This window comes from Strix aluco, chromosome 3 (genome assembly GCF_031877795.1).
Source record: "Strix aluco isolate bStrAlu1 chromosome 3, bStrAlu1.hap1, whole genome shotgun sequence".
NCBI classification, from domain to species: domain Eukaryota; kingdom Metazoa; phylum Chordata; class Aves; order Strigiformes; family Strigidae; genus Strix; species Strix aluco.
In genome coordinates this window covers 23,437,633-23,465,387 of record NC_133933.1, presented here as the reverse complement: position 1 = coordinate 23,465,387, position 27,755 = coordinate 23,437,633, and the positions used below count along the sequence as shown (strand labels likewise).

The following is a 27,755-nucleotide window of genomic DNA, read 5'->3' as shown; positions in this document are numbered from 1 at the left end:
AGCAGCAAGGCCGTTAAATCAGTGGAGGTCTTGCAACCTGCCCCAAGAAGTGAACAAAATACCTCAGCAAAAGCAGTTTTGCAGAATGACAGAGGAAAATGACCAAACAGAGGAGAAGCCAAAAAGGAACTACAGCAAAGAAATATGATAAACTTTTTGAAGGGACAGAGTTCTGAAGTGAATATCATGAGAAAATAAGAGGTACCAAATAGCAAAGCCAACACACAATTTTGTTCAGAAAAGCTCTAAAAGATAGTGTAAAAGAAAGAATAATAATTTTATGGGCTCTATTTAAAAGGCAGATGGAGAGTTAGAGAAAAACATAGACCATAATCTCTTCCATCACACTTTGCTACTTCACAAAGATGTTTCATCAGTTTGAAACATGCTCTGCCTCTTCCATCTTAGGAGACAGCTAAATTTAAAGGAAATCCAAGCCTTTTCTTTTTTCTTTTTTTTTCCCCCTCACTTTTTCAATTTCATTTCCAAAAACAATAGGCAAATACCAGAACTCTGTCATGGTTATTGTTGGCTGTGAGATTTGGAGAGTGAAGAATGAAAAGCAAAATATCATTTGAGATTGAACTATGCACAAGAATACATGCAATAAAAACAGAGCAGATAACTCCCTCCTCCAAGCAAATAAACCACACCAAGTCTCCAAGTCTTGTTTTGGTGAATAGACTGAGTAAGAATAATGCAGACCAGGAAAAAGAAAGATGGTATACTTTAATCATAGCACAATGCATGAGATAAATCAGTGAAATCTGAGAAAATAACAAAACATACTTTAAAGAAATACCCTCAAATTTATTAAATAAAAAATGGACTTGCTGTTGGGAGAAGGAGAAAGGATGATCTTCAGAAGGAAGAATAGCTGCTCTATGCTTCAGCTTGATTTTTTTCCTTTGTTTGTAAACTCTTGACATATTTCAGAGAGAGATACTATGAACTCTTGTTTTTACAAGGATAAATGACACGTAGTTTCTCTACTTGTTAATGACACAATCCACAGGATTAGTTACTAGAGAGTTTATATAATTCCACTTGGTTTTGCCATGATTTAACAAAAGGCCGTGCATTCCTTGAGCACTCTAGACACCCACCTCTGGCAGCGTGCCTAAAGCTGACTGCAACCACTATTACCACAATAGATCACAGCTGAGACAGCAACAGCCAAAAAGTCTAAGTGGTTCATGGGCTTTATATTAATTTATGGGAAAAAAAAAATGGAAAAGATGGTAGCAGTGGTTCTTGTAATTATTGTAACATAGCTCAATTATGTTTTTAAATGAAGCCTTTTTTTGTGCCTTTCATTATTTCAACATTACAATTCATCTTCCCTAAGCATAGCCTCCTTGAATTGTTGGCAGAGACCTCCAGAGGTCATCTGATGCAGCTCTCTGTCACAGCAAAGCCAACTCAGTTATATCTGTACTGTTACCGGGGCCTTCAACCAGCAAAGAATTCCAGCTGCTCGGCTATTTGGTGCTCATGACCTCAGAGCTCAGAGTTAGCACCTCCTAGGAGTGCTGACTGCTTCCATGCTGCACAGTATTTGTCCTGGTCTCTCCGGAGCTTCATCTGGCACCACCGTGGCACACATATAACTGTGAGTGATTGTCAACACTCAGGGTAACAGGTCTGGGAGTGTAACATCAAGCTGTCACACACTTTCAGGTACTCCTTGTATCACTAATGTCCCCAGTCCTACATCCCATCTCAGAGTTTTCAACAGTGGCAAGTATTTGGAAAACTTATGCTCTTTATAATAGGAAAGAGAACGCTAACCTCGCAACTTGTATAATTTCATTGTAACAAAGTTTTTGCACACAATTACTCTCAAAGCTTGCAGTCATCAACCTTAACCTGGCATTCGCAAGCCTCATGAGTACATAGTCCCTTCTGCTTTTACAAATAATTCCCACTTCCCACAGAGTTCATATAGGGATATATGAACAACTTATTTCTGCCATTTACATATACACCTACCTACATGCTTGTCTTGCAATTCTGGACTGTGTGATCTTCCTGTGTATTTCAGTGCTAGTGCAGCACATTGCTCACAGAGCCAAAATGGGTTATTTTCCCTAGCAGTAGTGAGATGCATTCATGAACATTTAAAAATGACAGGTTACAGTTGTTCAAGGTCATGCTTTCTAATGCATTTTCACTCCAGATGGTTCTGTTTTCACTGTATACCCATAGGTTACAAATACATGGAAAAACATAGCTGTAATTCTTTTTAGGCTAATGGTTCAGACTTTCAGAAATTCAGCTGGACCCATGGGAAGAGTATTTTTAATACCTTGCATAGAGAAGAATCTTTCAAACCTATTTATAACTGTATTTTAATGGAAAGAAATAGCTTTTAAACTGACTTTAAAAGGGTACATTTAAAAATAGAGTGGAACTTTATTTCTGGTCTTTTCTTTTTCACTGAAATAATAAAACTTACAGTAATGACATCTGTCATGGGGAGAAATACCTCTTTGTACCTAGACTAACACCAGATTACTCAGTATCTGAATAATTTCTGGATAAAGAGGAAACACACCATGTACGTCTAACCACAATCTGCATGCCCTTTATATCTCTTATTGTGGTAACATTTTCATTAAAAGAGACACGATGTGCACACATCAGAAATTGGCTTTAATTTGTCTGGATACATTTTTATTTTTTTAGAAGTGTGATGGTTTCCCATTGATCTCATTTCCTAACAAGATGTCATTAAAGCATAAATGCAGAAATCAGAATAAACTTGAAAGCAATTGAACAGCAAGGTAGTCTGAGAGTAGCAAAGTAGGAGTCTCAAACAAAAACTGAGGCTAGAGGTAATTTGATCAGACAAGTTGGGAGAGACACTAAGATAGTGCTTGCACTGTCCAAACTGAAGAAAACCCAATGGCTAAAGCAACGTTGTATGTGTAAGTCACCGAGTTACATTTTTATGAATCTATTTTTCGGACAGTTTCTTTTTAGTATGCATATATGAAGAATTTCAAAGCAATTCAACAAGTTAGATAGATGCTCTGTTTAAAGTTATAACACAAGTTTTCAGGCATAGCCTGCATTTTATAAGTTTCCTTCCACAGGAATGCAGGGAAATGTATTGAGGATTTTATGAAGAGTGGAGTTGTATAAGGAAAACAGGAACCCAAGGCAAAGCAGGGCTGGTGAGAGAGATGTTCCAGCTTTTTCAGAACACAGAATGGACTCAAGCTTTAACAAGGAGCCTTTCATCACAAATTTTTGCAGTTGAACATTTTTATGAAACATGAACTCAAATTAATTTGAAACTTTTATCTTTCTGATTTTTAATCTACGAATTGGACCTTGACTAAGTTCTAACTACTGATAAATGAATAAGCTTGGTGAGTTACAGCTCAGTAATTACCTTTCACCATGGAAAACACTTGCTAAAGACTACATTCCTAACGGAAATAAATTCATTAAAAGATTGCTTGTATAGCTGGTAATTCTTGGGCAATTACAGAAAAATTATAATGTCTAAAACACCCAGCCCCATCTAAGTCAAGATTCCATGCCATGTTCTGATGAACTGCTTCAAGCTTATTTTAATATTAAATTCATACTGTCAGTAAGGAGTGAAGCACCTCCTCAATCCCTCCCTACACAGAGTCTTGTGAAAACAGAAGTAACAATTCAGCAGAGTAAGAGGGTGCATGATTATGGAAAACACTACTGTAATCTTACTTCAGCTCTCTTCAGCATCTCCCACTTATTAAGTATCTTCATGGCAAAAACCTTATCTGCATTCTTCAGTTTTACTACTGCAACCTAGAAAAGATAAATGAAAGATAAGTAAGCTAAAACACGAAAATGCATATTGTTTTCATTTTTATGAAACCTTGCAGTTCTGGAGCTTTTTTCTTCAGTGTTCTGGACAATTAGCTTTACTATCCATACAATACCATACCATTGCCATCAAGAAAGAGTAACATCACAACAGTACAGGATATTTATTCTGCAAATGTTCCAAGTCCATTTTAAGCTTTCATAATGCACTGTTTTTTTCTAGGTGACTGCAGATGAACAATGGTATTTCTCACCATCACGCTTCTTGTTTTATCATACTATTATGACGCTATCATTGGCTGTATACTTTATGTTCCTGGACTTCAAACCTACACGCTAATTTAAATTACAGAAGTGCCAAGAAAAGACAACAATGTAGGAGTTTCTGAAGTAAAATAAACAATATCTTTTAGGTTTTAGACACAAATTAGACTGTGGGTTTCTCATAAAACAACTTCCATCCTCATTTCAAATAATGCATTAGACTTTCTTCAAAAATACAGTGAAGTATTACTTCACATTTTTCCACCTGTAGTTCAGTGAGTTATGTCTGTTGTCAGTGGCAGGGGAACAGTGAAATCCACATATTCTAGAGAAGTAAAACTTAGGAAACACAAGCCCCCTCTTCCCTCTCATTGCTTCTGAAACATTAGATACCATAGGCCTATATAAAAATAAATTAACAAAGCCAACCAACACAGTCCTTTTCTGAGATTACAGTTTTGTTTAGCTATAATAAAAGCTAACATGGAATATTTTTTGGAAAGAGGGAGAGAAGAAGTCTACACAAACATGTTTTCACAGTTCAGGCTTCCCTGGGTATGGAAAGCTCAGTGTCTTACCCAAAACAGCCATGAATCTGTCACAGACTCAGAGCTAGACCAGACCACTACATTACCATCCCAACTACATAAAAGTTCAATAATCAAAAGATTTTAACAACCATTCTCCAACTATCCCATTCTGACTCTTTCTTTTCAAATAAATCTTAAGGCTTAAACAGATACAAGTTTGTTTCTGTGTGCATCTGGTTACAAACCAACATGTTGTCACACAGATTATCATCATCTTCATCCTGCAGGCCAGTGACAGAAAAAATACTAAATTTGAATCCTACATTCCTTCCACCTCTTTCATAATCAGTAAACCAGCTATGTGTGAAGACAGTGATAAGAGAGAAGAAAATACAGGATCAGACAGTTTGAAGAAAGTGTCATGCAAACCTCTTTCAACCATCTTCAAATGTGTCATCAGCTGCAGCAGCTTCATGAACATGGCAAAAGCGCAGGTTGGAGGACTGCAATACTCAGATGTCTAAACTAAAGCATATCTAAAAGTGTACCTCTTGCTTAGCTATAGATTAATAGACGAAGCAGCTGTCACTTCCCATATGTGCAGCAGCAGATTATCAGCCCTGCTCTTGCCACTGCTGCCTTCTGGGGTCGCAGGGCAGTGGAAGTGGTGGGGAGATAAAAAAAGAAGAGAAAACAGAAAGGTAATACATTTGCTTGTTTAAACTAGTTTATGAACTGAAATTTTTAAAGGTTACTTCATGCATAAAAATTGAGATTCAAGTCCAGGCTTGGGATCCCTCAAGGTACTTTCAGATTTGAAACACAAAACCAAATTATTACTTTAGATTGTAATCTAATTTTAATTCATAAAGAACGTCTACTCTTCTGTGCATGGTCCCCAAGTCTGAGTATCACAATTTTCTTTAAGAGGGAAAGATGAATCCTCTGCAGTGATATATAACCCACAATGTGGATTTGAATCTTGATTCTCCTTTTACTTTACTAGCTAAAAGTAGCTTGAAACTCTGATATCTGTACTGATTTCTAATGAGAAATGGCAGGAGGAGAAATCCTTAATGTTGAAACTAGTCAGCGTTCAAACTATCTCATGTCTAGGGTGACAGGGACACGCACACCTCACACCCCAGCCCCCCTGCATGATGCAGTCTGTGGTATGAAGCAACAATGTAATTCTGCCCTAAAGACCTTTATGAGTTTTGCAACTGTTGTAGGGAAAAATTAAAAGGTTGGTCCTAGAGCTGACTAGACTGCTGCTGCTGCCCAGTGTGAAAAATAACCTTTTCCCCACCATTAACCATTGTAGTATGGGCAGCCAGAGGCATAAGATGAAATACATGTATTTCAGGTCCAACTTCAGGATTTCATTTCTTGCCTGTAGCACGCTCAGTAAAGGTTGTGTTATTCTGCAAAAGACTTGGTTATTGAAAGACATATGCTAATTGTACAGCTGCCTAAATTTGTCGTCTCCTATCCAGCATTCACTTGGACACAACCAAAAGAGCTACAGCACTGCCTTTGGTTAACAGCTGGAGCATAGGCCTTCAATTACAAGATCAAGGGCTTGGTACCTTCTGTGAATGTGTAATAGTATTGAATAGTGACTAAAGAACAAAAATAGACTCATGTTTACCAGCTGTGTTTACAATTAGTCAGAAGCAGCCTTTTAGTCTGTGCAAGGCATTAATGATATTCCATATCAATAACCACCACACACACAAAAAAAAGATCACAAACATAATTTTTTCTGCAATCACAGCATCTTTTGGGGGCTGTCTCCACGCTTTATGAAAGTAAATTCTAAAATGCTTATTTCGGGACTGTGAAAGAAAAACCTGACACTTGAGCAATGAGCAGTCTGATGCAGCTTCTAATTGTAACAAAAAATTCTGAAACATGATTACAGACCCAAGCAGCGTTTACATACACACACACAAAGGTACATACTGTGTACACAAAGGCCCAAATACACAGAGTGCTGTTTTTATCTTCTCCCTTCCCCAGTGAAACTGTCAGGACAGAAGGAAGGGCAGTCATTCCCATCTAGTTATCCTGAAATGTCTTGCTACTGGAGTTTCTTAAAACTGGACTTTTAAGTGTAGGGTTTTTTTAAATTTATATTTTCCTGTGAGCAGCCCAACAAAAAATGATTGGTATGTGCTGATGTAAACATCGTGGTTTAGTCAGATAGTTTTCTTTTTCCCCATTCTTCCAAGAGCTTTCCGTATTTCCCACAAACAGCAGTACAGTCTGGCATGCTGTCAGACACCTTCTGCCCCAAACTCGGCTACTTGTCTCTACGGTACATGTCTGCACATTTCCTTTGCTTAAAAAGTAACAGCCTTACACCGAAAAAAGTTAAAACAGAAGCTATTAAAAATGAAATTTAAAAAAAAGAAAAATAAGAAAAATAAAGACTCAGCATTGGTTTTCTTGTTCATCGAGAGTAGGCTGCTCTCCAGAAAGAGGAAGAGGGAATGCTACTGTTCTTAACTGGATGCCAAAACTTAGGAGTAACTAACTAGTTCTTAGAGCTACACAATTCATCATCTTCAAAATATCAACAACATAACAACATAATATTTGCTTCCATAAGCAAGCACTGAACTTTCTTTTCTAGAACCTTCAATAAGGTGCACTTCTATACTGCTGAGAGACACCAAGAGCTGCTGTCCAGATGCTTCACCTTTCCTAGCAGCATTCTTCAACTCCCAAGTTTAAAGTCTTCTTGTTTAGAGTTAAGTTTTTCAAACCATGTTGCCCGAAGCCAGCACAATGAAACACATGATGCCCACCTTATTAATTTTACAAAGATAATTTTCCTCCTCCAAGCAAAACATCTGTGTTTTCTAAAGACATCACTCTCTTTTACCTAAAATTTTAAATAAGTAAATGTATGCATGCAGAGGGAAGGGGCACGTCATTAATTTGACAAAAAGGAAGCATTCTTAGACTGACAGCAAGCAGGGTAGGGGAAAAAGAAAACTAGGAACAATGAACTCTTACAGTTATAAGCAATAACTAGTTTAAAATACTTTTTGTCTACATCAAACTTGTAAAAACAAAAAGGGAAATATTTCTTGACTATGCAAATTGAAGAAATTGAGTAGCGTAAAATCAAAATAAGAACAAGTCTGAGACCATGCCAAAGAAAACTTGCACTAACTTTGTAGTCTACAGAATTTCAGAATTATGTTGATTCAGGAGACAAAAATTACTCCTCCCAGTAACCTAGAGCATTTATAGTTTGCTGGAAAGAAAATACATTCTTCCAGATTTCTTAATCTGTCTCAGTAAACTGCTGTAGTCTACCGAATCATACAAGAATTTTGCAATTTAATATTACTATAGGTTTTGGTGGCGTAAGTAGCAGCAGAATTTGGTGGTCCTTTTTTCAGCCTTGTTTGGATATTTATTGGTTATTTTAAAGGATAATTGGTAATATCATACAGAACTTGTTTTCTTAGACAAATGTCCGTGTAGGACTTGAAAGTTGTCTTCTTTAAGCTAGTAAGAAAATTTAACATATATCCTTGCAAATATTTAGTAAGTCCTACTTTAAGAACACACAAAATCAAACACCTTCACTGGCAGAACTTCAGTTTTCCCCTTACTGAAGATTTTGACAATTAAGTAGAGTCATGCTATCTTTCTCAGATAAGGAACTAGAAAGGAACCACTGTTCCTAAAAGAAGAGATCTAACCAATTACACAGGCTGTCCCCAGAAGAGGATGGGGAAAGTTACACTCTCACTATTCATGGGATGATTCACCACAAAGAAGCTTCCTGAGAAGGAACTACAGTTTTTTTGTGGTTTAGCTGCTGTGGAGTTTGATGCTGCTTTAGCAGACAAAAATGGCTTCTCTTAGAAACACAATGTAAGGAAGTTTCACATATGATTCTTCTGCCAGGAAAGCAGCGACATCAGTGATTTTTCTTATATCTTATACAATCTGTACATGAGCTCAGCTGCAACTACTATGGCAGCACTGAAAAAAGCTGATGTTTTAAGCAGAAGCCTTTACATCAAAACAGAGAATGCAACATTCTCTTTGTGGCAGAGGTTCAGACTAAAGATAAATTATCCACAAGTAACTTCAGCCTTCAGCCTCCTTTATAAAGAACAATTACTCCAGATGACGCAAAACCAACCAAAAGTGATAAAGTAGCTAAATAAATACTACTCTTTTATTATTATTTTTACAGTTGCCCAATGACGATATTTGCATGTAGATATCAGAGTACGTAGTGACATACACAACCACAAAAATTTCTGTTCCTCATAGAAGTCTATTCTGCAGACCAGTAAGGACTAATTTTCATACATGATGCAAACATGTAAGTGAACCTAAATCCAACTCTTCTCCATCATATGCCACAGAGCCTCTAGAGATGCTCTCAAACTAAAGAGAACTGGAAAAAAAAAACATTTCCAGTTCCAAAAGCAATGAAGACGTTGCTTAGAAAATCTTTTTCTCATACTTAGGTTTCAGTTCAGGCAGCACGGAGTACCCTCTGCAGAAGCTTTACATATTATCCCCTTCTGTAGTATATTTGTCTATCAAAAATTCAAGGCACTGTTATACATTAGGTTGATCTTTCTACATACATAGTGTCCTGCAAGAAGAAAAAAGCACCTGCATCTAATATAATTAAGAAGGGGAAGAAAGCTAATATTTATTTATTCAAGTTTCCTCAACCTATATAATGTGGCATCCTAGTGTAAAACCTAGTGATCAACAGCCTTGTTTGATAACTTCAAACAAAAGATGGCTTAATCAGAAGCAGCAAAACATAGTATAGCTCGATAGGAGTAGGTGACAACTGGAAAAGAAACTAACAATTGATAAACTCTTCAAAAGAAATACAGGAAAAATATTCAAACATTCATTAAAAATAGGAAACAAAGTGACAGGAATAGAATGTGTTCTCAGAATGTTTGGCAATTTAAGTTGCTGAAAACTACTTTCAGACTATTTAGTTATTAGGATGATTAGAAATGGCTAGATCTTTATACCATCAGTAACTCACTGTCCTCCACCTGCTGACATGAAATAATTACAGTCAAGCAAATGATTTATCATCAGGCAGTTGAAACATGGTGTTTTAATCCATGTGAATTTGCCTTCCCTCAAAATCTAAAAGGCTTTATTAAAAAGAGCTGTCAAAGAATGTATAAATCAAAATGTACTTGCATCAAACATCGGGTGGACCTACAATATCCATTATGCCTAAATAATGTAAAAACCTCTACATCAGTATATTGCTATTAACTGTCTCTCCTCACTGCTGCAGATTTGCAAAAATGTTATTCAAACCCTTCCTTCCACCTCCTTCTCATACATACCTCCCCAAAGGCTCCTCGACCAATGACCTTCAGGATTTCAAAATCTTCTTTATGTAGTCGCATCTGTTTCACTTTAGATGTAAAAGGTTTGGCTGAAACAAAGGAAAATACCAATCATTTAAAAAGCAAAACAAAACAAAGACACACCACACCAAAACCAAAAAACCAAGCAACAAGGTAACAGTAACATAAAATAGATGTAATCAGAGCCCTGAAAAGAGACTGTTTTGCTTATATACCTATATTCCCTAATGTAATATATAGTGAAGTTTAAAGCTAGAAATAATGACCAGTAAGAACTAAGCCAAAACTGCTGTGAGAAAAAGTTTATGAAGTAAGCTTGTTTTTGCTATTTTTTAAATTCAAAATAAAAATAACAGTCAAGCCATTTTTCTATAGCCTTTTAAGAGATCATAGATATCCACTGCATCTGTGCTATATGTTGTTAACTCTGGTTGCAAAAGCAAAGTATAATATAATGAGGAGTTCACTTTGGACAATATTAATTCCTCTGCCAAACAGCAAAACAATATTGTATTCAATGAAAAATTAAAATGCTGATAACTGGAAGGGCAATACTGGCCTAAATGATGTATCATGCAATATTTTTGGAGATCATTTTTTCAAGACGGGGACACTTAATAGTCAATTCTTGGCTTCTGGAAATGAGAACAGTTGTACTCAAGACATTATTAACACATTCAGTGGAAAAACCCCACGTATATAAACTTAACCTTCATTTCCCTCTTCTTTTTCCCCCTCTTTTATAATATCTTTGAAAGCAGTAAGCAAAACAAGGTATAGTATTCCAGCCAGGTAGCTAACCCTAGTGTTCTTTGCAATGCAACAGTATCAGGAGAACTGTTCCCTTCTTTCAGCTGCAGTTATCACTACAACTAAGGAGTTCTGGTTCATTAATACATGCCCTCTGCACGCAAAACATCCAAGTTACTGATAACTCTACCTCAAAAACCACATAACACAACCTTTGGTAAAAAAGAAAAAAAATGCCAAACTTTAAATAATTTAAGAAGGAAAAATTATTTTTAAAATAATTATTTTTAAAATCATGTTTTATACTTTACACTAATGAACTCTATTACTAAAACAGAAGCTTCAGTAAGTATTGTTCATAAAAGTTGTCCATAAAAGATGGTTGTAAAACCCAGTATACACAGGACTGGAACGGGTCTCAGAAAATGTTAAGTTCAATTTCTGGCTCAAAGGCAGTCTTTCTCAATGATCCTAAACCAGCAGCTTCAGATACTTCACCCAGAGTTTCACATCTATAAAACAGGGACAGTATTTTTGTAACTGGCACTGAAGGCACTGAACATCACATACTTGGATCAAGACAGATACAAAAAAGCATATCTTAAGGTAGCCATTTTACATGGCCCACAAAAACCTTTTTAGCTTATGCTTTCATGGTACAGGGACTATCTATGTCCACTTCTATCTATACAGAGGCTGATGGAATTAGTACAGCTTTATTTGCAGTGTAGAGTTGTAAAAGGCATCATACTGCAGAACAATTTGTTCAGAATAATGTTTCTGAATAGAAATGGGAATTGCTTTTCAAAAGCTCCAAAAGCAGATGACCCTACAAAACAACCCAAATTATATCCAGACACATGTAAGAAACGTGATTTGGGCTCTCCTAGAATTCAGTATTTTGTCTTTCTAATGTTATGAACTAATCCTGCAAAAAAAATCCAAACCCTAATACTGATGCAGATAACCCATCATTCAATTTAGAATTTTGATATTAACACACACCCCTTCAAGACACTACAAACATCTCTGTCCAAAAGCCTGCCTACTATTGAGTAAAGTAATGTTATAAACTGAGTCAAGACACGTCACCTGTCTTTTCAGTACCTAAAGAACTTCTTTATCCTAGTCCTTAAATTAGCACTGTAAATCACATCTGAAAAACCCTGTTGTTAAGCAATACAGCACACCTCCACTAATATAAGTGGTACAATGGATGAAATCGTTTTAAAATCTCAGAGGTTCCAAAGTCTGAACTTAGTCATTTTTTCTAAAATTCCTCAGATGCCAGGAATCAATTCTCTACTAGGAGTTACATTTGTTATTTTTTATAACTACAGGAACATAAGCTTATGATTAAAAACCCTAGGGTTTAGGTCCAAATAGTAAAGATGCAGTCAGACAACAGTGAGATTTTTACATTAATAATATTATTACTTGAAATTTATAACCATTTTATTCAAAATATTTAATTATACAATTAAAATAAGGGTTTAATATTATATTTTTAAAGTATTTTAAATGTAAACAGAAGTAATTACTCAAATTATCAGATTCTCCAAACTTTCAATTAATCTTTTATACTTAAAAGAAAGGTCTTGCAATAGAAAAAATAAGTACCAACAAAATGTACTGCCTTATTGGCATAGCCTCAGCTGTACTGTACCAAGTGATCTAATACAAATATTAATGCTACTGACAAATACTACTGAACAAATTAAAAGAAGCAATTAAAGCCTTTTAACTTGAAAAACAACTGATTGAAAACAAACGTGTAGCTCTCGACTTCAACATTTTTTGACCATTATAGGCCTGGCTAGAGTACAAGGCAAAATATCTTGTTAACAAGCAACAGCATAGCTGTTTAAACCACAAAACTCTTCCTCACTTTATATTGTAAGGAAAGGCCTGTCATTCTTTAATTATTACATTTTGGAATCTTCCAGGGTTCCCATAGGGACACTGGAAAAATAAACATCATTATAACTACTTCAATAAAATACAGCCGACAAAAATAGGTTTGGATTAGGTCTAATGATTTGTAGTATCAGTGTTAGTGGAAAAGTTTGTAAATCCTTCTCTTTAAATTTTTTCATCTTCTCTAGCAACAAACATGTCAATGTATAGCCAAGCAGTTTTATGAAGAAAGATACAGTCCAAGAAAAGAATGAAAAAAAAAAAAAATGCCCTAGGAATGTGCTCCAAATAGCTTGTTCCAAAAAAGGTCAATTTGCTTTATCATCAACGTTGTTTGTCTGCTGTGCAAACATCTGCTGTTCTTGTGGCAACAGCAATCTTAAGTACAGAAAACTTGGCCTGGCCAAGGGTCTTGGAAGGCATATCTTCAGACAGCCGTTTCATACATCCAGCTTTCCAGACTATGAGGTTAACAGGCAGACTTCTTGCAACTACTTTGGCAATGTCATACGAGCTGTTATGGAGACAGCAAACTCTAAGGTCAGGGAACGGTTTTCAAAATGAACGTGCTCAATGGGGTCCCTGCAACACAGCTGTTTTAAGACATACAGGTACACAGCCCTCTCCTGTTTACATCCCCATCCCCCTAACAGGATCATCATGAAGTTAACAGAAAACACCCTCTTTTTCCGAAGGAGCTGCAGTTTCCTTGATCGTTGATTCCAGAGGGATACACTGTTTTTGCAGCTTTTTGAGAGCAAAAGGCTGTATGGGCATTTCCTTTGGTACTTCATTCAACCTACAGAAATACACAGAGGGATAGCTGATTTTTCCAAACAGACATCCCTTTTCAAGGTTGCTAGCCATGTGTGATACACACCAGGGACCAGCAGCTTGCTCTGCCAAATCAAATTCTGCCTCCTCCAAACCAGAGGGTAAGTGTGGGCAGCATGTCCCCTGGCTCCTCCTGGTTTTTCAGCTCAGCAGGAACCAAAGTTCATTGTATAAAACTTGCAAATTTGCCACGATGTTCTCTGCAGCCACAAAATGACAAGTCATACAGTCTACAGAGGAGGCTACTGCCTGGGAAAACTGCACCACCACCCACTTGGCAAGACTTCTCGCACTTATTCAATCAATTACACATGGCAAGAAAAACCAATCACCCAATTCACCCTCAGGGGAACCAATGTCCTAAAATAGTAAGCTGAGCTGTTTTTTCAAACGAGGTGAACCCGTCATGACTATTCCTTCAAGTTATTTAAGTTTTCATGGGTTTTCCCCACATTTATGTTCTAGCCATTCATTCCATTTACGCTTATAATGCATTCAAACAATAAAAATTAGTAAAAGGAGAATTCTACGAGTGTTTGAAATTTAGGGTTTTTCCAGTTGAAATTTCACTAGAACTTCACCTGAAGTAACACGTTAAGCACATAGAAGAGCAGTCAGCAGGACTGCAGCTGCCAAGCCAGGCATACAGAGCAGCATATGTTCTACCCTCTGGCCCTGAAAAGGGAGGATTTTATTACGACTGCAACTGTCCAGCAGAAGAGAAGAAAAACAATGGGTTCTGCAGTAGTGACATTGAGCTTCAACAGTCCGTTTATCATATTTATGGGGGAGGAAAGCAGTTACTAGTGTTACTTACAGCACGTTTAATACCAAGGGGTTTAATTTTTAAACTCTTGAAAATAAAAGTCCATCTCCTGAGGAGCTGACACAGGGACGACAAGTGACATGGTTGATAACCCAGGACAGTTTAGTACTGTGATAATACACGTGATACCAAACAACATCAAAATAATAGGACAGCAGTACTGATGCTTTCTTTGCAAAGTTAAGTCTCATGCTCCTGCCTTGCTCTCTCTCCCTCCAGCTTCCAGTTTCTGCCTGTAGAGCTTGGGCAGGGTTAGCCCTGAAATTCAGATTTTTCAGGGCTAACCTGCTGGCCGGGGCAGGGAGCCAGTGGTGAGCTCCTTCCTCTCTCACCTGCTAGTGCCCCTCTGCCCCCCAAGCAAAGCACTGCAGCAAACCAGAGCTGCTGTAGGCATGGGTTGAAACTAAAGTGAGATCAAGATCATGTTAATTGTTCAAAGGCAGTGCTGCAGACTTGGAGCAGCAATTGAAAATGGGTCCCCACAACTGATTTAAATAGAAAACAATATAGAACAGGACAGTGTTCAGGAATTCCTCTTGGTGCCTCACTGGTGCCATAGTTGCTTTTTGGATAAACAGGCTGGCTAACTGCTCAGATGGAAGACTGCATCCTTGACTGGCAGGTCTCAGTAAGATACTCATGTCTTACTTTCCAAAGGAATTACAAAACCTGCTTGCTTAGTGATCCAGGTATCACTCTGCAAACCCAGCCTTCTGCCCACTGCACTACTATGTCAAGCCAAAGATAAAGAAATTAAAAGCTGTATCCACCAGAATTGTCAACAGCAATGGTGAAAGTTCATTATAAAGGAAATAGATTGGAAAAGAAAACAACCACCATGGGAAACTAGCTGCTTGCCATTTCAAGAAAAAAAACCCTTTCCTTCACTAGTTAAAAATAATTACAAAAATACATACAGAGCTTTCCCATGCAAAGGAGAAAAACCATATAACTTAAGAGATTGTCACTTAACTGAATACCAGAAGGCTCTCCAAATCTTCCTAACACTGTCCTTGAAAAAATAAAAAAATTTTTACAAGAACAAAGCAGAATAATATACATTGATAGCTTTGTTTTTAAAAGCATTCTCCAGTTTTGAAATTTCTGCTAAATTCCTGGAAGGAATTTAACAAGTGTTTTTATTTTACAGACTCAGTCCAAACCCAAAGTATTTATTTTCCACTGGCTTCTATCAGCTGTGATTATGAAATGTGTAAATAGCATTTTTGAGTTAAGACAGACCATAACTGGAGGTTTCAAAAAACTCCAGAAGGGAGGTGTGAGAGAATACTCCTCCCAAAATAAACAGTATTTCTCAAAACAAAGGAGAAATAACTGACAATCAGCAAGGCAGAGCTGTTTAAAGCCTAATTAAATTGAGAGGGGACAGAAATCTCTCTATCTGCTTAAGATGGGCAAAACAGCACAAGAAAGCTTTGTTGCAGTTTCTGCCAACTCTCTGAAGGAAACCTGGGACAAATCGCTGTCAACTACAGTGTTAGCAGCTGAACCACAGAACATTAGTTAAGGCAATGTAAAAAAATACAAGCCACAAATACCCTTCTCAGTTTTAACAGTTAAGATTCAGTTTTCACTCCCTCAGAACATTTTTAAGATGTTTTTCCTGATGAACAGTTAAGTGCCAACATCTGTAAGTACAAGTTAAGAATCTGGCATTTTCCAAGAATGAGAAGCATGTCCACAAATTCCTGTACTATGGTATGGACACAATATTCTGGATCCTATTCATCTTGGGGGAAAAAAAAAAACAAAAACGACCAAACAACAACCAGTAATCTGTTCTCATCTAGGTCAAGTGGAGACCATCCAGCCATCTCTGGCTACAGCTACCGCAAAAGATTCTTCAACAGGAACTTTAAAATCAGAGAGAGAAATATCTTTCCCAAACTTATGAGAGCAGTTCTGTTTTTTCCCTCCCCAGACTCAGATGAAAAGTAATACCTGTATTCATGAAACGCCACGGCAGATCTGGGCAACACTTCTATACCACATCAAGATATGGCCATTATTTTTTTATATTACCATTCTTTCTAGTCACTAGAATTTCAGTGAACACCCTATGTTTAAATATTATTATACTAGCAGCAAAGTGAAATATTGAACTTTAATTCATCCTGCTGTGCACTGGAATTCTGACGCAATGCTTGTAGCATGGTCAGTAAAATCTTTACTATAGGACTCCTGTTTCACATACTACAGAGGGTGGAAATGCTCTGTGAGCAAAACAAGAGCAGACAGATCTTGATCTTTACAAAACCTGAAAGGCTAACAAAGGAAAAGGAGAAAGGTGGTCTTACACCTATAAAGCAGAACACTGCTTAGACTCCATCCCTCATGCTGTCACAGAGCTGGAGACAAGTGAATTAAAATCACACTTCTGACAGTCAAGCTGAAACTTCACATTCCTCAATATTTGACATGTAACTCAATATGCTGGTATTTGACTGCCAAAAAATGCTGGACATTTAAGCTGTAAATAAAATCAATCAGACCTGTATTTAGAATTACTAAATGTTCTGAAAAATCAAAATAAACCAGGCATCAAAAATGAATATTTTAAGTAAAATTCTTAGTCCCTCAATACATTACTTTTTATTATGTAAAACAGATATCATCATCTAATCTGACTAGACTCTTGAAAAATATTATCTTACTGTTTGTGAAAGATTCTGTGTCGAGGAATATCAGAGAAAAATTTATTATTATGCAATAAACAAGAAGTGTGCAACCACAGAGCAAGTTTCAAGGGGCGGGGGGGGGGTGGTGGTGGTGGTGGTAAAAACAAAAAGAAAAAGAAGGTGGCTAGCAACTTTGGACCACAGAACACAGATATCTAATACATGATCCTCACTGACTAAGGGATCAGTGCTGCAGGTTGTCACTGTGTGGACCAGCACTAATGAGGACCCCCACTCAGTTTCCTGGGTATTTCACAGCACTTTATGGGTCTCCTGTTCCCTTTCTGAAGCTAAAGAAGGATTTTAAGGGATACTCAAACATCTGTGTAATAGCGCAGCCTGCCTTACACTCCCTTCTTTTGCCTCTCACAAATACATGATCCAGTTTCACCTCATCCCTGCTGTGACTCCTCATCCCAACACTTTCCTCCTCAGCTATTCAGTCCTAACCTCTCCCACAAGATTCGTCATCCAGTATCACTCTGTCCTCTCCCCACACAGCTTTGCCACCACACCTGATGGTTTCTGCTCACAGCCTCCTGTTTTCTCCACATCTGCACCTCACCTGCTTCTTTGTATCGGTGTGCTCATGTCTCTCTCTGTCTCCAGGTCCCCATCCCATTGCCCTCATGGTCACAGAAGCTACCATCTGAGCAAAGTCCTGCTAGTTCTCTAATTTCTTACTTTTCCTTTCAAACTCTGATCTACGCAGCTGGAGTCTCTCTTCCAAAGTCCAAGGCAGGATGCCCTGGCACCATCCTGTCTCAAATTCCCTGATGGATTTCCTTTCTCTGTTTACCAACACTAGTCTTGAGCACCTTTACTTTTCATTAAGTTGTGACTAACAAACAAGGACTTCAGCTCACATCAGCCTGCCTTCCTTTTACTTTAGAATTTTAATTAAAAGGAAAGACTGTTTTTACAGTCATCTATATAAAGCAAATATACTGAGGTCAGACATTTGATTTTTTTGCTGATACTGAGTTTCACTACAACTTAGGTGAGCAATTAGCATTATTCATTTTCATTTCTGAGGAAAAAAAAAGTTGTAAAAGCTCTGTAAAACTGAAAGCACTTTTAATCTCTTTTAGTTAGTTAAAGGATATGCTGTAAACCACATGAGAAGGGGGGTGAGCAGACTCTCCACAAACTCTTCTCTAAAATGACTCGTTTGTGTAGCCATGTATTCTTAGCTATAATTACACTTAGAACTTGTAAAAATGCACATCTGTCAAGTCTCACGCAGCACATGAATCATTTGAGTTCTGTCTCTCACTCCTCCATCATGGTGTTTTTACTCCCAAATTTGCTGCCCATCATTGCAGACACTTCCCAGCAAGCCACAAGGGCCTCCCCTCCGAGCAGGCAGCTAGTAATGCAGCTGAGCTCTGACAGCAGGCAAATTCTTCCTCAGGATGTCACAGGCGGACACCCACTATATGAACTGACATATCATGTAACAATATACCACGTTTCCTCTCTAAAAGCATGGCATAAACCTGATCATAAGCCCTTCACATACAGCGGGTTTCACCAACACTTGTTTTTATTTGCATTGCAACAGATCTCAAAAGTCCCAGTTAGGACTGGAGAACAACTTTGGGTAGTGAGTATCGTACAAATGTGCACAATTACACTCCTAATTGTGCACAACTGCACTCCTAATTCTGCCTTTATGGACAGCGTTTGAAATGAAAGATGTTATTTGAAGTCCTGCATTCGTGATCTATACCTGATATTAAATTGAAGTTCAAACATTAAAGTTCAAAATTCATAAAAGCAAGAATTACTTTGATATAATGTATGTCAAATGGAAATATTAAAAACAGTATTAGGAACTTAATATCCTGAGAAGGAATTTTGCCTAGGTTAAAATAATACACGTTTTACAGTCATCTTTTTAATTTTCTTTAGAAGTAACCACTCATTGTCATTAGATATATTTTCAAAGTAGCATTTGTGATCCAAATAAAAAGTTACTTTTGAACATTGCCTGCATTAGTTTTACACTGTCTGATACATTCTATGGGTTACTCTGAAATTAGTAAAAAGAAGAAAATAGATCGTATTGCACTTCATTAATATATCACAGTCAAATGTTGCTTTTGAGTGTTAAGCCACTACAAGTGCAATGAAAAACAAAGACACACTGTTGCAGTCTTTCGACTGAAGAAAACAAAATACCCTTCCTAGGTCCACAGAAATTTTCCAACCTCCACAGCTTAAGCTCCCACTTCACACATACCTCACACCATTTTAATGCCATCACCCTGTATTATTTCTGCTGTAAGAACTGCAAAGTACTCATTTGCTTGCTTCCTTGTGTTCAAGCTGTGTAATGCAATTGAACATGTTCCTTATTGTCTGGTTCTTTTGCATTGACACAATGATAAAAAGGCAGTAATTCTAAAAAATGTGAAGTCGTTTCAAGAACTCTTCTTAGTTTCTTACCTTTTAGGGAGTTATGACTTTCACAGTAATCCTTTATCAAACTAACAACACTCCTTAAAGGTCTTCAAAGATCCTAAAACTTCACCATGCTTTCAGAGTTACCTTAAAACTAATGTAATTAAAAGATAATTAATCATTTGAAAGTTCACTGCCATTAGAATATAAATTGCCTATAATAAACTTGATTTGGCCCACTTGAGAATAAAGACCATATCATAATGCTTAAGCACCTAACTGTGCACCAGATCCGGCACTCTATTTCTCAACTACAATCATCTTCGCTTTCTTCCTGATTAAGTGATCACTGTAAAATAATGCTGATTAAGATATTTTTATTTTGACCGCATTTCACCTCATGGCAATTTTAATCATTCAATCTCCAGTGCAGTTTAATCGCTAAAATCTATTATTACTTCAAAAAGATCAATGATCCCCATTAATATAAATCAAACTTTCAACAGAATCTTGATTTTGAAGACGACAAATATATTTCCCAACACCCGTAACTATCATACTAGCACACATTTTCTGTAAGTAGTAAGTTCCTACATAAACCTCGTACGTCTGTGTGCACGTCTGCACACGCGTAAGAGATTCTTGCACCACAGCTCTTTTTGCTTTGATCCACACCTGCTTTGTATCACCAAGGATGCAGTAAAGAATAATTCTGGAACCGAGATCACTGATGGATCAAATTCTTTGTGAAACCAAAGAGAAACTTTAACTGATATTTTTAATTCTGTTTCTCTGTTAGGTCTTCAGGCCCCTTTATGCTTATGTTACCCAAACACAAAAAGGTTTTCAGACTACCCTTTAAGGGCATATTGTTTCAAATTAAGCCTTCAGAGCTCCCAATGAATCAAGTGAAGGAATTCACTAAGCAGTACATCTGAACTGACTTTCATGCTGCTGAGCACATCATTTATCTCAGTATCCCCACCAATGCCAAGTCAGAAATAAGAGAGATCTCAAAATCATCAACTCTTATTTGCAGGGCTGAGGCTAAATTAAGTCTTTTTTTCATCTTACTCCCTATAGTAACACAGAGTTGCATTGTTGTATCCCTGTTATGATAGTCTACATAGATTGAAGGGTTGGCTTATTGCTACATTGATAAAAGGCAATTTTTCTATGGCAATACAATAATTTTATTACAAGATGTGATTATTTTATTTATCAGCTTAAGATAAAATGAGGAAACAGCAAGTGAAATTAACATTCTTCCTGTAAATGAAGGATTGTTTCAAACTATAAACTAATCAAAAAGAATTAATATCAATACAAAATGTTCTTCATCTTCAAATTCTAGACAATTTTTCAAAATTTTGTATGCTTTTTTCTCCCCAAATGTGGACAGGAGAGGTGGTCTTGTATGCATCCAATGCATTGGAGAAGAAAGGTTTCACAAGTTGTGATACTAAATGCATAAAATATTCATTGAGTTCTGAAAATTCTTTGAATGCTTTTACCCAAGTTTTATCTCAAAAGTTTTGTTTACTAGAAACTTAAGAGGAAAAGCCATGGCAAGACATAGCACACACGAACAAGTCTGAGATAAGTAACAGGATAATAAGGAAGTTGGACACATTTTCAGAAGAGCACAGAACACATTCATTAATTTATACACAAACACACCAGTTTTCAGGAGAGAGAGAGAGTACTCACCTCAATAAAGCAACCACACTTCAGAAGTAGGTAACATACACAAATTTTAGTTAGTGCTTATAATTTTTAAGTATTATCAGTCTAGATACTTAATATAAATACTTAAATGGAAACTGCACTCTCATAAAAATGGATTCCAGTTACAGATAATAAAACATTTTAAAAACATAAGTCATAATTAAATCATAAGCAAAATGAATGCCAGGAATGCATGACTTTTCAGTCTGAAATTAGTTTATAGAAGGCTGTTCTATGAAAAAGTACTTGTGGGAAGGTGAATTCATAGCTCACTTTTCCGAATGTCACCTTGTTCTACAGTTCACAAAAGAGCAAGTTAAGTAGTTCACAGTAAAATGCAAGCAAACATTAATATTCCTTTTTAGTATGGATAATGTATGTTCCATATTATATGACTAAACCCATTTTCCTAATTATTTCATCATCTTTCCCTGTTCAGCAAGATTCCCCAGTTCAAACACCTGGTCATGACAGCTCTTCTTCCTCCAGTCTGTGTTCTAGAGCAAGATATTAAATTACCGCAAGCTTAACAACAACGTGAAAGATGGTCAAAACTTCCTCAAATCCGAATCCTACAAATTCTTAACACTTATCCATATGAAAACAGTACCAAAATACTATTACTAAAAATGGAGATTAGACATAATGAAGCATCAAATTGTGTATTTGGAATTAGTTATATTTGAAGGTATGGGTCATGAGTGTACCCATCCATGTAATTGCCAAACAGAGCTTTTTACTTTTAAACCATTCTTGACAAATGGGTCAAGTCCTAGGTCAAACCTAGATCACTTCCATAATAACACACTGCACTTTCTAACTATTATGAAAAACATGAGAACTGTAACATTTCCCCTCCCACACTCTGAACATTGTTTTTTTCTGATCTCATATCCTTAGGAAAGTGTGGCAACTCTTGCCCTCATTAAGAACCATTTTTAGTTCACTACTCTGTGTTTACTCAGAATTTACCACAATACATTCCTATTAGTTTTAGCTTGGCTTCACATCATTGCTCATCCAAAAAAACCTTAATTTGTTGCTCTTTTTCAAATTCTCTAGTTATATCTTAGCAAATAAAACTGATTACTGAAACTAAATGTAATATTCTTAGGCCTAAATCACATCAAATGTAAGGGAAAACTTAGCACTCATATGCAACACATATAAGAATTCAAAACGCATTTGCCCCCAACAACTCAGATTCAACTCATCCACTCTTCACACCTTTTCATATTTATCTATACCTTGCCAACTTTCTACTCTATACTGATACCTCTTTCCACCCAGATCTTTCTCTATTTATCGTAAAAATATAATATTCGATTGTTTAAATATTCTAAGTTTATCTCAAAGTGCATTCAAAAATTATCTGTACAAGACACACCTGGAAAACCTGAATTCAGTCCAGATACAGCACTACTATAAGCAACTTGAGCAACATGCATTCAGAGGAAATGGGCTGCTTATCTAACTGCCTAAGTGGAAAGGATGCCTTCATACAATAAGGTATTTTGGGATTACTTTCTTGTTATTTTTTCAAGTAATGGTGGCACATAAATTAAAAATTCTACATACAGCAACAAATGGAAGGTTGGTATTCACAAAAGCCATTGTGTACATTTTCTTACAGCTAGTCCATAAAAAGCAAACCAACCAGAAGGGCAGAATACAGTCTTCAAAGAATTGTAAGAGAGGCGGTATTCAGAAACATTTGGGTCTTGTCCTCCAGATTTACAATTGCTCTCAGACAGACCTGGATTTATTTTTAAATTAATCACTTTGACTAAGCACCATCACCACCACCAAAACCCTTTACACGTAAATGTACTTTAATTACTGTCAGGAGAGTGACAGAGAGATGAAAGAAGCAACACTTCCACAGTCACAGCGCATGTCTGCATCCAGGTCTCCTCATAACTTCTACCCAGCACCTGACTTGAATCAGATACGACTAAGCAGAAGATATTTCAAAGACAATTGACATTTTGCATGCTCCATGAAAGTGTGGCAGGAGAGACTCCTAAACCCACGCAGCCTACAGCACCATCCCCTTGCTTGCTAATCCCAGGGCAACACCCCGGGAACCGGACGGACGGGCAGGAGCAGACATCTTCCTATACAGGTGCTGTAACTGCGACAAAACCTTTAACTCAGGGACTCCAATTAACCACAAGGCACAATTAACAGGAAACCAAGCTTTATTAGTCACTTCTGCTCATGAAATTACATCTGGGGGTTTGTTGTTTTTCTGTTTTCTGTGTCCAGACTCCTAGCATAACCAACAGATGCAACTGCTTGAGAACTGATAACTTCCTCCAGCTCTTTTAGCAAACAGATATTTTAACAAAAAAGGAAAAAAAAAAAAAAGAATAGACAAATATTTTGCATAAAGTTTGGGCAACTCCAAGGGTAACAACTACTCTGATTTACTACTACTTTTGACACACAAATATGGGAAAGATGATTAATAGGAAAGTGAGATCTCACTTTATGAAGCTGAGAAACCTTTCTCTAGAAACCTGACATCCACAGAGTATTTCTCCTAGGAAAATAATTTAATACACATTCATTTGGGAAATTACTGCAATGGGTTTTCAAGATGTCTTGGGCCCAAATCCTCAGAGGAATGCAAACATTTAATTCCTATTGAAATCAACAGGACATCTGTGACCACATAACTCTGTCAATCCTGGTGCAAACTGCCAACTTCAGACAAGACAGAATTAGAATTGTGAAATTTATTTGTGTACACAAGGGTTCATTACAAAAGAAAGGACATTTCACAGAATGAGAATTAAGTATTCACTTATGTATTAGAAAGATGTCCAAGACTCTCAACTTCCTCATGCCTCGTTTTGTTTGTATTTTATTGCATACCCCTCACAGAGGGATAAACAAAACTTTAATGATAGGGAGTACCTTGATATGATGTACCATCAGAAATGTTCAAACCATTTATTTTCTTGCTTTTAATTGTGATTGTTCCTGATTTAATAAAACAGGTATTTATATACATTTAACTACAAAGGTCTCACCTTCCAATGATAATGAAATTTTAACCTTATAAATAAAACAGATCATACATTTGAGAGAGTGAGTTCAGTGGTATATGTTAACAACTACTACTACTTCATATCTTACTTCTCTGAAGTTACTCTGAAGGAAGTTTAAAATCCAATTACTTTCCTACAGTTTCTTCTGAGTATTGCCAAATAAATCTCTCAATCTTTTCACCAAACACCAAATTACCCACCTTACAACAAGGTTGTTGGGATATTGAATATCAAAATTCATCCAACATCAAACTTTCTCAGATGACTTACACAACCCTTGCAAAAGGTCCTTTCTACTGGAGTCAGTTACTGGATGTTATAGTCATCATGCGTTTTTCTTAGTTGGTATTCCCACCCACCCCCCGTGTTTTCTGCACAAGCCACAGTGCAGAGCCTCCCCTCTATGTACCAACATACAAAGGACCAATATTCACCGTAGAGATAAATCTTACCTCTTGCTCCTTTATAAATTTCAAATACTGAACCACTCAGTACTATTTCAAGTGTCAACAGAATCTCTAGCTAAACACAACTGTTAATTTAAATCAACTACTATTGCGTGTGAGAAAGAATGGAAAATGCATTTGGTTTAACCCAACATTAGTACTTGATTTAATTCATGCTCGAAGATTGGTAGCACCAATATTAATCACAGTTAAGTACACAAACTGCACAAACTTTTTACCCGCATTGTGTTCAAGTACTTCTTTACAAACCTCACAATAAATGGATGCCTTCATCTTAAAATCCTTTTGAATCTCAAGAAGAATTCAACTTGAACTCAAGAAACAGTGACTGTCAGTAACTTGGGTTGCTAGTCATCAAAATAGACAACACTCACTTTAGCTTTTCCTCACTCTCACCAGTTGGCAGTATAGCTTGCCTAGGCTCCATCTGTTAAGCTAAGAACCACTCACACTGTAGTATTTTCCCCATTTACAACTTACTTTAGTACATGAGTACTAGCTGTCTGAAATAAGGGCAGAGCAGGTTTCCCCACGATGTACTGACCAACATGCCTTATCTGAGTAACATTTCTACAGATAAGGCATTTCAACTTTTTTGGCTCAATCAAATCGCAAATACCTCTGCTGATATCAATACAAAGATTAAATAAACAAGAAAATGCATTAGATACACTTCAATCAGCAAGGCCTAATGAAATTTACTCCCCAGGGCTTGAGAAAGTAGGCAAAGTAATTTCTGACTTATTAGAGATTCTATTTAAGAACACACAGAGAATGAACACGGCTCCAGAACATCTAAGATGGACAAAAAAAGGAATTTTCATTTTTTGTAGAAATCTAAATTCCACATCTACCTCCTGAAAAATCTGTCCTGCAGCCTAAAAGTACAATGGCAGAATTCAAGCTTGACATATGAGTGCCACCACAGGAGATCAACAAGTTACTGAAATTAGCAGTCTGAATCACTAGGGGACTAAAAAATATACACTCTCCAGCTGAAAGTCAATCTATTAATTTCCAATCATGTACTGTGAAGAATAGTGGGTAGGCTGAAATTTTATTACAGTTAGCTGAATCCCAATAAGCAAACAGGCTGCTGCACTCAAAAGGAAGTAACTGTGATAATGCAATTAACGTACAGATCAGTGAAGGAGTTACAACCAAGCCTACTCCTCATCCATAATTTTTCCATGACTGTCAAGACATAATAGGGACTAGTCTGTGTTAACTGAGCTAACAAAAATTTTTATTTATATATATGTGTGTGTGTACCCACACATGTATATATATACACATATGTATATTCCACACATATGTATATTCCACTAAATGGAAATTTCCAGAGGAAGGGCATGCCTGTAGGTAATGCCAAGTTTCTTAGACCAGCTTATTACTTCCAAACAAATCCCAGTCAAAAGGACCAAAAAGGAAGAAAACAGATCTTCAAGTGTAAGCTTCCTTTTGAGCAGCACCATCTGTTTTCTATGGGAGTCAGAGAGAACAGCTTGAAAAATAATGCATAAAAGCATCATTTAAACAATCCTCCAGAAGAGAGGCTGAATTTGCAAAATTCAGCGGCCAAGTGACATACAGTCCTGAAAATGAGCTTCAGTCCTCCAATGATGACACAATTTCTGCAGCAACCTAAGAGCAAGATTCTCTAGGGTATAAGTGGAATTTCACTACACCAAGCCCATGCAGGTAACGAGGAAAGTCCAATCTGGTATCAAATCAGCACCACACTTATCAAAAGAAAATTGTAAGTATTAGTAATTAGCCCTACTATTTACTTTTGGTGGCCAAACATCCCCTTTAAACAGTATGTGGATTTTTTTTATATAAGAAAAAAAAAAACCAAAACCTTCTTCTGAAAGGTTTGTTCCTCCCACAGAAGCACCTAGATTCCTATATATCTTAATACAATTCCATAGCCAGATGAAGACATTAATATATCTCACAGAATCCTCTGAGAGAAAAGTAAATAATAAAAAACCCATAACAAAACAACAGATGTCTGAGCAGACATAAGGATGAGGGCAGCCTTCAAGGAGGTGCTCTGCTTTTTAAGGCCCCAGTTGTTTTTTGAACCCAAGCACAGTGGAGACAATCTTGAAGCACTCCAAACAGCTGTACCCTCCTTAGCCTGTCTGGGGAGTGAAGGAAGTGTAAAGTTTATCCCAGACACATCCAAATTCTTGTGGCCCAGGTCCTGTGCGGATATGAGACAGCACCATCAGAAGAAATCAAACAAAACCAACACCAAACAAATGTATTTCAACACCTTCTGGCCCCAAACTCAGCAGAGAACAGCAGCCCTGCTGTACTAGTAAAACAAGCAAAAAATCCTTTTGTGAAGAGTGTTACAACTGCTTGTACTCTTCAGCAGATGCCATCCCCGTGTTTCCACACAAGACGGGAAGTATGCCTCATCTGCTGCGGAGCTAGAGAGATGAACTGAAATTAAGATCTCAGCTTCTACATGTGGGTTGTTTTTTTTTAAATATAGGTTTAAAGTGTAAGTTTGAAATAATAAGCAAAAGGTAACAAAGTTACAAACAGGATGCTAAAACAGCATCACAAGATTACAACTGACCTCCCGAGTTTTCAATCCAATTCTGAAGGAAGCAGCAAATGGAGGTTCAAAGCAGCATCTTTTCTTGTAATGAAACATGCCTCATTTTTTCTGGACACTGTAAGTATGTTTCAATGTCAACACCAGTCACTTTATCTGTTATTAGAGGATGTAGTACACCTGAAATGCTGCAAGGACACGCAGTGGTCAGGAAATACAGCATCAGTTGAGAACCTCGGAAGACTTGGTGAAAGTGGACACAAAAGAGTACTATAATGCCATCATGCTTACGGGAGTCAAACAAAACTCTGCAATATATGTAAGTGTAACAATGTTCATGTGGAGGGAGGGAGGGGAAAAAAAAGTCAAAAGGGCAGTTGAGACCCTTGTGCAACTTCTAGAAGAAAACAGACAGATATCTCAGACTCCATCCTTTTTGCTGTAAAAGAACAACAGACATTCTCAAGTTTGAATGACTATACAACTGTAAATAA

At 37.0% G+C, this 27,755-nt stretch overlaps 1 protein-coding gene across 8 annotated transcripts in view; it reads right to left on the bottom strand.

Annotated features, from left to right (window-relative positions):
- The window catches only part of CDC42BPA (CDC42 binding protein kinase alpha), a 191,502-nt gene that overhangs the window by 117,896 nt on the left and 45,851 nt on the right, over positions 1–27,755 (bottom strand). For all 8 annotated transcript variants that reach the window (XM_074817748.1, XM_074817752.1, XM_074817751.1 and 5 more), the window contains exons 3-4: positions 9,983–10,074; positions 3,721–3,804 (exon numbers count right to left, since the gene is read on the bottom strand). In XM_074817748.1, coding sequence (XP_074673849.1) covers positions 3,721–3,804; positions 9,983–10,074 — 176 coding nt within the window. The remainder of the gene's footprint in view (positions 1–3,720; positions 3,805–9,982; positions 10,075–27,755) is intronic.